General features: G+C 37.6%; 1 protein-coding gene across 48 annotated transcripts in view; it reads right to left on the bottom strand.

The window, feature by feature from the left end:
* Positions 1-1,900: 1,900 nt before the first annotated feature.
* The window catches only part of RIMS2 (regulating synaptic membrane exocytosis 2), a 452,323-nt gene continuing 442,021 nt past the window's right edge, over positions 1,901-12,202 (bottom strand). For all 48 annotated transcript variants that reach the window (XM_042036188.1, XM_042036189.1, XM_042036190.1 and 45 more), the window contains 5 exons: positions 8,746-8,887; positions 7,300-7,412; positions 6,463-6,564; positions 5,354-5,493; positions 1,901-4,850 (listed from right to left, as the gene is read on the bottom strand). In XM_042036188.1, the coding sequence (XP_041892122.1) occupies positions 4,632-4,850; positions 5,354-5,493; positions 6,463-6,564; positions 7,300-7,412; positions 8,746-8,887 (716 nt within the window). In that variant the 3' untranslated portion in view covers positions 1,901-4,631. The remainder of the gene's footprint in view (positions 4,851-5,353; positions 5,494-6,462; positions 6,565-7,299; positions 7,413-8,745; positions 8,888-12,202) is intronic.

The following is a 12,202-nucleotide window of genomic DNA, read 5'->3' as shown; positions in this document are numbered from 1 at the left end:
CTACTTGCTCCTGGTAAAGCATTGCTGTAAATATTTACCAAGGAAGGGACAGAGAGGACAGTCACAGTTGGAAACTGTGAGATCTACAGCTGTGGTGTCCGCTCATTGCTGCTTGGGTATCAGGGAGGTGAGAATTGCACAGATAGGAGCCAAGGGAAGAAGTACGAACTGTTCTGGACTTCCACACAGCATTACCTAACTTTGTGAGGAAGCTATGAAATCTATTGCTTTGTTACCTTTTATGCCATATTAAACCTCTATATAAAAACTATTATATCTTAATTATTGTTACACAATTGTGAACAGATATTTGACAGTAGTGGGAAGCTGCGAGAATTCAATGGTGAGCTGGTTAGGAGGGTGAGCCCCATGCTCACCCTCAACATGGCAAACATCATGCTACTTAAGCCTTGAAAACTTGAGGCATGGAAGCAGAAAAGCTCCATAATGAGGGCGTCATGGTGTTTTACTGCATTTTTTTATTGGCACAAACTCTTCCCAGCATAACAGATGAATCAGCCATCTAGGCCAATGTTTCATAGTCGTGAGTAAAGTGGTACTGTTAATATTAAATGATCTAGTTTTGTTTGGTTTAAAATTAAGTGGACATAGACAAGAAGAAATTGGAGAGGAGAAACAGCAAGCAGTCTTGAGAAACTGTTTCAGAGGATAGGACCCTTTAGAAAAGTATATGTTGTAGCTGTCTTGGCCTGTACAGTGGTGTCAAAAGGCCTTCTCAAGGATTTGCTGAGTGTAATTGTGTATATTTATAGCAAGTGCCAAAGGCAGAAAAGGTTTCATTTTCAGCTGTGGGAGGAGGTTTTGCTGCTCACCCCATCACAGGGCTGGAGGTGATGTGCTCTGGGGCATGAGGCAGCCTCACCTGCCCCCATAGCCCAGCTCCCACCCAGGGACTTGCCTGACCTGGAACCCTTGCAACAGTAATGTCAGCATCAGCAGAAAAGAGGGACCTGCTGGGGTATTAGAGGTTTAACACACAAGGAATCTGGGTCTGTTCCTCCAGCAACCCAGTTGCAGATGCAGTGCAACAAATGGAGTTCCTATCTTCACAGTGCCCACCACTGCTCAGCCCAAAATACACTTGCTTGCTTTTTTGGTTTTGTCTCATGACAGTACTGCAGTGCTTTTCTTTCACCTCATATCTGGTAATACACACGTTTTGCTGTTGAAACTGCCAGCCACCCTCTCGCTCTTCAGTAAATTTCCAAGTCGTAAGTTCTCAAGTTATGCCCAGTCTCCACTGCCTGTGCTGATGCTGCCCCTGAGGGGTCAGGCAGAGATAAAAGTCTCTACTCTCCCATCTCCATCCACTCCTCACATCCCTGTAGAAGTGTTGGACCACTGCTCCCTTCTGCAGAGACTGCATGAATCCTTGCTCACTGTCAGGTGAGCACTCTGTCCTCATTTGTACCCTGCTCATGAAAAAAAAGGCAGCTAATATTAGGTAGTATCTAGGGTCAGGGTAGAAGTTTAACTGGATAGTGCAGCCACTCCACAGCAGCTGGTGTGAGCACTTCATGGTCTCAGCATGTTTAGCGTATCAGAGCTGGAGCACGTCCTCGCAGCCAGAGCTGGCAGCTTGGAGCCAGCTCCATCCTGGGAGCCGTGCGCTGTGGGCATGGGAGAGCCTGAGGGCGGCCGGAGCGGAGCAGAGCCTGCGGCCTGGCTGGGTGACGGGCACGCCTGGCCTCCCACCGCTCCCCGTGCCCGGCAGTGAACGTGGCATCTTAAAACTGGCATTTCACTGGCAGCCCTGCTGGGAGAACAAAAGCATGCTTGTGCTCCAGCTGCGTGAGCTGCTTGCCACCAGCTCCGCTGAAGGGTATGGAAGGATGCTGCTGACCACCTTAGAGAAAAGCAACAAAATGCTGCACACAAATTCTGTAAAGAAAATGTTTTATTTAAAGTGTTAAATACCATCACCAGAATGAGTTTGATTTACATTAGTTGGTGTTCATTACAGGCCTAATCTGCCCTTTTTTTTCCCCCAACTGTAATTCCTTTTAGCTTTTTAAAACGTACTATTTACAAGACAGCAGTGATCACTGGAATAGTACTATTTACATGACTAAACCATAAGCAGAGTTGCAGACATGTGAAAATTAAAAAAAATACATTAATTTTTTTTTAAAATAAATACTGCATAATGACAATTATGTACAAACCTTCCATGCGTCATGTCCTTGATTTTAAAATTTGAAATAATTTATAGAGGACTATGCATACAAGAATGTGTGAGCACATCTCACAGTGTCAGGAAAATGGCTATGTATTTTTGTTTAATATCCTAGGGGATATTGTAGACTGCATGTTAATAGTTATTTGCTGCTGGTAGACAGGTGTCTAAATTATTTCAGTAAATATAATTTTACCAGTCTATTAACTTAACAATAATCCATTATATAAACTCTGCAGACAAGACACAATCTCATTTTCTATGATATTGCACAAAGTAAAAGGCATTATAAGTGATACTGTTATTACTTCTTCCCTCTTAAGAGGCATGTACAATTTGTTAATGGGAAACTTCAACAGATTTTCAAATAAAATCAGAATAATTCTGTGTGGCCATAAAGGTAAATGCAATGTACTTCAAAAATTATTGCAAGATTTCAATATTAAACCTTAAGTAGGTATTCAAGGCATACAAAGACCCAGGGGAAAAAAAAAAAAAAAAAAAAAGGAGGATATTTTGTTATTAAACATTAGCCAGTTACATTCCCTTAAAATAAGGTAATTTAATGAGAAGCTTGAACTTGCAGCACCACCCAACGGTAGTTACTGTCTGCTACAAAACCCAGGGTTTTGAAGATCCATTAACTGCAGTGAGGTTCTGGTTATGGTGTCAAATAGCTGTCAGAGTGGTACCGATAAGCTTTCTTTAAGGCTATTTTACAAAACAAAGACTGATATTTTCCAGACAGATACTACCTAATTATGTCTTTTGCAATGCAAATGTAATTTATGAAAATTGAACTTTACAGCAGAAGAATTGTATGGATTTGTAACCTTTGTTGCTTTTGTTATTTCAAAAATGTAGCAATCAATTTGGTTCAGTGCAAATAAAAGTGCTTACATTTGCTTCCTAAAAATCAACCAGGTACTTAATTTTTCCTCTTTCCAAAAACCTTCAAGAAATGATAGCTCAGTCTTTGAATGAAAGATGCTGGTGCTGAAAACAAATTTATTGAAGACATCTTACAATGGCCACATGATTCCAGTATTTTGCTGTAGAATTCAATTTGAAGGTGAGAAAAAATGAAAATAAGTTACCATGCACTGTACAATAAATTGCAAAAGTTCAAATATCTTCTTTATCAAATACATGCTGAATTACATTAATGTACTCCCAAGCCATGTTGCAAAATCCTTTTCAACATGCTTGAAAAAAAGTAAGCTCTTAAACAATATTTTTCTCAAATAATTCAGAAATGCAGAACAATCTGCAACCCTGAACCAAATATGGGGCATAAGAGAGTAATAAGTCAAAAGGTAGCCATTTTAGAATATGCTGATCATCCTGGGAGGTAGAGGGGAAAAAGAGCAAAAGGAAGAAGGGAGATTGGGAGGAGAGATAGAGAAAGGAGGTAAAAGAAGTGTACAATTTGCACATTATGTTGAACTTTACAAGGCTTGTACCTTTTACATTTAAATAAATTTAATATATTACACTTATTTCTTGTCACATAAACAGAATTTTAAATATTTGCTAGAAATTATTTTTTATTTTTAATATAAGTCTGCAAAAACACAGACCATGACTGGTTTAAAGAATGATAAACGTGGTGTGTCTTTGTATCACCCTGTTGCATTCTCTTCCCTTTAAAACCATGCACTAGTGAAATTTATTTTTAAAAATAATATAAACTGTTGAAAATGGCTGATTTATTCTTTTTTTTTTTTTTGCAAGTTGCAGCCTCAAGAAAATAATTTAAGTGTTCAGCTAAATCTGTGTCCATGCAAAAAAATTTCTTAATTTCATACAGTACAGTATATCCACAGAACTTTATTTTTCAGAGAGTCCATCATGTCTGGGGTTTCACTGTGTGAATAGCTGGAGGTATGAAGCCCACCACTTTAAGTCTTGAACCTTTTCAATATGAAGAGTTTTCAGATCTCAAGCAACTGCTTCAAGTGTCAGTTGACTTTTCCAGCATCCTTACATTCTTCCTTTCTTCCAATGTCTGCTAATCCACTGACTTGTAACGTGGCTTCATGGGAGGGTAACTCCGTTTCTGTGGCATAACCAAGCTTTAGGAGGGGAGGGCAGATAAATAAAGAAACGGGAGCAACAAAACAGATATGCCATTGAAAAGGACTTTCGTTGCATGAAACAGATTGATCTTTTAGTTTAGTCCATGGCTTCAGATTGGACCATAAACTGAGTCCCTGAACTCCAAACCTATCAGTTCTTCATGATTTCAGTCTATCACCTGAGGGCCTTCCATAGGGCACAATGTGTGCAACTTCCTTGAGAACACAGGATCGCGTTGCAGCCCTAGAAACAGGCTCAGAAGACACAACATTAAGCATGCAGTGTTACCAGGGTTTGCGACCTGTAATTTTATGGTTTTGTAACGCTGGTTGCTATGACAACAGTTTCACAGCTGCTATGAGCGAGCATACGAAGGTCCTGTTGAACTTTCAAGAGATGATTGGGAAGCTCTTCTAGTCAGAGGAGCTAAGGTTGGGTCTACTAGGGAAGAAGGAGGGAAAAGTTTGAACCACCCAATCACCATGTTGGACAGGTCCAGTTCATCTAAAAGTATCTGTGCCACTCCCATAAAAGATTTGTGATCCATACGTCCATAGTCTCCCCAAACAATTATCTGTTAGGAAAAGAAACACAAGAAAATTGAAAAAACTTCAGAAAAAATTACAAAAACTTTAATCTGATTTGTCAAAAGTCTCTGCTTAATTAATTACAGTAAGGAATGAAATATCTGACTGCAACCATAGTTTAGTTCTCTGTGTGTATATATATATATATTTATATATATATATATATATATATATACACGAATCATGATGCAACGACAGAAATGATCTGGGCACAAACAGCACTTATCCACAATACCAGAGAAAACCCAGTGAGAGGAGCCCACACATATACCAGAAGCAAAATAATCTATAACTGACTTTTGCTCAGTTCTATTTGCAAACTCAGTTTCTACTTGCATGAATAGCTATAACTGTTGTATTTATCTGCTCAACAAGTATATAAAATGTGAGAATTTTTTGCCAAATGAAGCCTGAAGGAAGTTTGAAACTCATTCAGTGAAAACTGTACAGGTGACATTTTCAGGTTCAGAGGAATGTTAATGCAAATTACCTGTAAAACTTTCCCTTGGGGACTTTCTTCAAATGATAGAAGTTGCTGATAAAGTGGTTCCAGCGTTTTTCTTGCTACCTTTGTTTTCTTTTTGGCTATGCAGACTCCATTTTCTAATAGATACACCTTTACATATGGTGCTTAGAAGAACGAAAATAAAGAACAGTAAGTAAAGAAGTCCAGATTTTTTGGTGTAACATACACACTTTCTATCACCATATAAAAATCTGCTTTTAATATAACTTGTAAGAACAAATCTCCACAAGCAATGTTAACAGTTATTCCCATACAAAGTAGCCATGCATTTTCTTTACTCTTCTCCTTGGGTGTATTTTTTTTCTTGATGTATTTTGTATGTCTCTTCTACCATGAAACAATTCCGATTTTGACCTGAAAAAATCAGGTATTCCTATATATAGCATCCCTATACTGTGTAATATGCAAAATAGGGCTATTAAGTAAATGCACGACTTGCAATGACTTTGGTGAGATTTGGATCAATGCTCCAAATTGTTAATAATTTAAAATTATTAATTTTCACAAGGTGAAAATCAGTGAAGAAAAGACTGACACAATTTCTATTTTGGCAGAAGAGCTTGCTAAAAATATCATTATATTGTCCTTTTCACATAGTGTTATAGGACATCAGATTATAAAACAAGGAGTAAGTATCAAATACTGGTCTACTTTTTGAGACGGTCCTATTCCACATCTCTTGATTCCCTCTTCATTCCTAAGATTCCTATATAAAATCTTCAGTATATACCTTTCTTTCTACCCCATAATAAAGGATGCCTTTGCTATTATCAAAAACACTTGTGTGTCTTCTGGCAGCCTGATTTTTAATTTCCTCCTGAAGTAGGGCTGATTTTTGGTGTATCATTTCAATACGTTATGCATTTCAGTGTACATACAACATTGTAATCTACTGAGATGTGACTTTGTTAAGAGTTGACAAAACTGAACAGAAAAGCCACAGATTTTTTTGGTAGAATGCTATTAGAGTCATAGAATCATAGAATATACTGAGTTGGAAAGGACCCATTAGGATCATCAAGTCCAACGCTTGGCCCTGTGCTAAGATTGTTACTAAGGTTCCTCTTCCTTACCTGGCAGTGTCTTTGAACCTGGTTTTACAACAAGGCCACGGGCTCGGATTATTTCTACTTCCAGTTGTCCTTTCTTGTCCATCATTCCCACCTGAATATCTCCTAGGAAACAAAAAGAAACTCCAGCACTGTAATTCAGAACTACTTTAATATATGAAATGTTGAGATAGTTTCTAGGATAAGTATGTGGCAACTTGTATCATCTGTTTTCTATCAGTAAGTATGATCAGGATTTTAACACTAGATAATTTAATACTTATCCTCTTCACTGCTGTTTATGTTAATAAACAATTTAAAACCTCTGCAATAACACTTTGTCTCCCATCTTCCATGCCTCTATTACTTCAAATTAATTTCTCTTTCTTAAGAGTTTCATATAAAAAAAAGGCAGCAAGGGAATTAATACAAAGCAGCTCTGTAAAACTGCCAGAGATCTCTTCACTGTGCCTCTAGTTTAAGACAAGTTATGAAAACATAACTTGAGAATATAAAAGTCTGTAAACACAATAACAAATATTTTGCACCTAAATTACCTATTTTTATACAATATTATCCAAGTGATTCAGAGAAGAGATTAGTCTCATTAGCCCCATTTTAAAGATGGAAAACTGAAAAAGAGGTAAAAGGTTGAATTTTTCAAAGCACCTTTCTACTTTTGCATGTCTTCATAAGCATCCACGATTACATTCAACTTCAGCTGAGGTTACAGCTTTGGTCTTAACTGAGTTGTTCAAAACCACAAGAGAAATCCTTATTTAAAGAGAATCTAGATAAATTCTATGTTCTAATTACCTGACCAAATAGAATATATCATATCTAGAGGACATAAACACTTACCCATTGATGGCGTTGCTAAAGTCTGTCGTCCTACAAGCTGGGCAGGACCAAGTCCATCCAGAAAATCACTGAACTGGCTGTCTGCAGCCAACCTCACACCAGGGAAAATCAAACTAGAAATAATATTGAAAAAGCAAAAAAATAAATACACTTAAATTTTCCCTCTGTTTGTTTGTGGTTTTTATTTATTTGGTTGGTTTTTTGTTAATTTTATTTTGGCTTGGGCTTGTTTTTTGTTTCCTAGGTGTTTTGCACTTAATGTTTGTGGGTTTGGTAGTACTGTAAGTAACTTACAAAACAATTACTGTAATTTTCAAAACCCACAGTGTTCTACAAGCAGCAATTTAGTCTCCAGCATATAAACAAAAAGGTAAGAAAGCACTAATCCTCAATAACTACCACATTAGTATTCTTCCATCATGCTCTCCTTTTCCAATATATTGAAGATCACTGTTAATTATCAAAGTATTCATATGAGACCAGTTCATTAAGATACTAACACACACCCTTACCACTGATTTAGTTACATGAAGGTTAAATTGCTCACAGTTCTCAGTTACTCTGAATTCAATGGCTAAATATCAAATGTACACAATGAAATGATGACATTAGACCAAATACTGGTTGTTATTTTTAAAATTGCCATCATTATAAATATTTTGTTTAAAATTTCTTTGAGAATGACATCTATTCAATAACAGAACTGAAATCTCTTGTGGCAAATGACCAAAGTAACTTAAAATTAAAATGCTTGCCATAAATTATCTGTGACCTATTACAGGGCAACAAGAACTAATGAAATTTGTAATGAGCAATCACTAAGAAATGGCCATCTCAAATGCTTATAGTGCATCAACTTGGACACATAAGGTATATTGTGCAGCATAGATGTATTGTCCACTAATAAATCAAACTACAGTAAGACTTTTCTGGGCAACGTCTCATATACATCACTCAGAACTTAGGCTTTTATGAAAACCATGATATATGACAGATTCATTCTTCTGCCCACATAACTTCTTCAGGATTAAAGCAGCAGAATCTTTGGAAAACTCTTGAGCCCAGTGAATGACACCTGAAAATGATCTGGAAATGCTTTGCTCTGCAAAGCACTGATGTATGCCAGGAGCTTTTGGAAGAGAACTTGTCCATATCTGTGTTTTACCTGGTGTATTACACCTGTGCCCCTCCTGACACACCTCATGATGATGATCTGACCCACCATGTGCCCTTCCCATGGCATAGCAGAAATGTTCCTCCTCCTTTCTGCACCAACAGTGGGAGACTCTTCCAGTCACAGGGGAAGACTTAGGCTTGGTCCATCAAGGACACTGGCTTGTGAAGGGAATTCTGACTGAACAGGACCTACAGCGCTCACTGTGCCTCTCTCTAATGACCAGTTTCATGGAGAAACATCAGGACACCTGAGTTGTAAATACTGCTTACTTTCCCTCAGAGCTGTAGCTGTTCATGCTCCCATCCGTCGACTCCCGGCTAGCCTGACGAGTCATCCAGTTCCTCATCTCCACAGCCAGCCCTGTCTCAGTGCTCCTTTGGACGGTGCTCCGCAGCTTCTTGCCCCCTGCTTCTGTGGAGACAAAAGAGAAGCCCCCATGGCACTGTGCTGTCACAGCTCGGCAACTGTGCACACCCATGCTCCATGTGGCACAAACACTCAGAGCCACAAATTAATGACCTGTAACAAAACTTCCATTTAAAAATTATCAATTTTTTAGTAACCGGCAAACAGCATCATAAATCTCTTTTACAGGATCTTAGTACTGTCACTGCCTGCTTTCCAAGGTCAGACAACACAAGTCTGCCCACGGAGGTAACCAGATTTAAACAATCCATAGGCTAGCATATTTAAAATATATTTTCCCTGGATGAATAAATCCCTCTTAGGAATTCAATTAAAAGGTTAACATGATGTCAAAACCTGCAGAGAAATGTTCTAATTCAGATGAATTATTGTTTTAAAAACATTTGGTCATTATCTGCTAAATAAGTCACAGATACCCATTAGTGAGGATAGTAAACCACAGATCAAGAACCTTCCCATGCTTTCTTCTCTATTCACTAGCTGCTTTAAATTTATATTTAAAATATACAGTATTGATTTTTATGCACAATATGAAACTTTATTATCACCTCCAAGAATAACAATTTTTCCATCTATTTGCATAGTTTAATTTTACTTGTAAAAACAGCAATGTGACAGATGTCTGGCTATCAGATGAGGGGAAAAATAATCAATATATAGTAGCTTTTTAGTGTAGGAATTTTGATCAAGACCTCAGCTGGAAGAAATGAGTAGAAATGAAACCTCAGTTTTTCTTTCATGAGTAAGACAGCCACTCCATGTCATTTCTGATTTTAAATGCTGTTCCCTGCAATAGGGCAAGGAATTCTGCATACTGCTTTCTTTCAATTTGTTCTATACACCTCTGAGTGCAGCACAGTGATGTGTGATATACTGATGTTATAAAAGAGCAAGAACTCTAAATACGCTACAACAAATAATAACAGAATTCTTAAATACTGGTAAAATGAGGGTAGAGTAATATCCAATATCCTAGGATATCGATGGACTCAACTTCCTTCTGCAGTTGTTTGTAGCATCTGCTACCCTTTACACCTTCTCTGCCTCGTCATGTACCAGAGGTCAGAAGAACTTCTGGACCTGTGAGGTTGGTGAAGCTTTAGGGATTTGAAAAAGGAAATGAGCAAAAGGAGGAGATTGTCTTGAGATGAGGACTATCACACTTCAGGGGGAATGAGCACGGGGACTGGCTTATAGTAAGAGGATCTGCATCCTTGGACAGGGAATGGGAGAGTGACATCAATTTCAATGTGTGCACTCAGTGTCACTGTCCTACAGGCTGCAGCATGAGTTGAAGTCTCCCAGGCCCATCAGTCATGAGGAACATTGAGTAAGACAAAGAACATGGGAAATTTAGTGAAATGGGAACTAGACACCAAAAATACCTTGAAAACCACTGGCTCCTCATCAAGAAAGATTAATAACTCTGCAATATTTAGCAGCAGTGAGACATTTCTACAGCAGTATCATGAGTGGTTGAAATCATATTGCTTATTACAAGCCTTCTACACATTCCTTAAGACCATAAATTTTAATCAGCACATACAAACAGGAATAATAATAGAAGTAATAATTTTCGTCTAGAACTTCAGCTATCCAAATGAAGTCAGTACCCAGTAGAATGAAAAGATAAATTTTACTGCATCAAAATTACTTCTAAAAATGCCCATCAATACATGATGCAATAAATGCAAATAAAAAAGATACCAGGCTACTACAACATATGAAAAATGAAGGTCAGAAATCAACAATTTCTTTTTTTGGGGGCTTGTACCATTCTAAGTGCCTGCTGGTTTATTATTTATATTCAACTAATGAAAGCTGGCAGCTGACTTCCAACAGTGGTCTGGAGCTGTTCTAAAATACAAGCACTCATTTCAAAGAAATATTCCTACAAAACTCCAGGAAAATATTGTGCTATAGTTTTGTAGAAAAGGTACACTGCATCACAGTTACATGTGAAAGGCACACAATTCCTGAAGCCCCACAGGATATCACGCTTCTGTTCTAAGAACTCTTTTGAGGAGTAGGTATTCATTTTCATTCAGCCTTGTTGAATGACGGTCATTCTCAATTCATTCTTGTAAACATGAAGTCTCTAATGCAAATTTAAAAGAACATCTCCATCTTGCATGATTCTTCAATATCTTCATATATCTTTCAAAGATTTGAGAGTTTGGGAGAAATATATGTTCAATTATGTAATATATAAAGGAGTCTATCGTAACTTTTATTAATCTGCAAAGCAGGTTTTTTTTCTGAACTAGAATTATAAGTCTGTATGCCTTCACTGTAGAACAACAGAATAAAAAAATGAACACATCCATTGCACATCAATTTACTGAGAAATCAAGAACTCATGCAACTGCCATTCAAGTCTTCATAGAGGCACACATGTAGCTGCTCATAACATCCCTCTAAACCTTATTTTTAAGCAGTTTTACTTTCCCACATTCATTTTAACTGAAGTAAGTGGTCTGGTTCACATGTCAAGAGGCACACAAAGATACAACTTTTATACAGCATGAAAGTTAGGCATGTATCCAACTTTTGTGTACATTCGAGTGGTAAACAGTAATTATTTTGACCTTAACACTGAATTTAAGGAGGGCTGAAAGGAGGCTATGTGAATAACTATTTCCCAGTTTTCAGCAGAAATAGGCAGCACTCTCTGATGGTCCCCAAAGAGAAAGATCTGACCTTTCATCAATAAAGCTCATAATCATGACATTGATGCTCCTTGAAGTAAGAACTGAAGATTTTAGCAGCAAAATGGCAACTTGGAATAGAATTAACAGAAGACCCGGATCTGGGTGGTGTGACTCCTGGGCCACTGCTTTTGATGTGAATATTCTTTCAGATGAAATTTGGCTAAACTAATATATAATAATACATGAGAAATACCTCCACTTGCTTGCCCACAATACTAGCAATATATTTGGCCCTGGAAAAATATTAATAAATCAAAAATAATCCTACAATTCCTCAAACAATTTAAAAGCAAAGACAGTATTTGTGTCATCCATAATTCATATTTCATAAACTCAGCATTAAAAATTTTAAAAGGTTTCAAGTGGCAATGAAAATGCAAAGTAGCTACTCAAGTCAAAGAAACAGCCTTTGGTGCCATACTTCCAAGCTGTAGCTGGTAAAACATCTGATTGAAGATCATATCACTCTAGTAAATCCAAACTGTTTTCCTTCATTCCTGCCTGGAAATTGACACCTCCTCTCTTGCCTTAATTCAACGATTCATGTGGCTGCATTCCATACTGGACTCAGACCAAAAGGAACAAACCA

Source organism: Corvus kubaryi, unplaced genomic scaffold, assembly GCF_017639235.1.
Source record: "Corvus kubaryi isolate FWS band 111438036 unplaced genomic scaffold, C.kubaryi_AGA036_p1.0 37385, whole genome shotgun sequence".
NCBI classification, from domain to species: domain Eukaryota; kingdom Metazoa; phylum Chordata; class Aves; order Passeriformes; family Corvidae; genus Corvus; species Corvus kubaryi.
The sequence above is the reverse complement of the archived record's forward strand: the minus strand, read 5'-3'. Positions and strand labels throughout refer to the sequence as shown.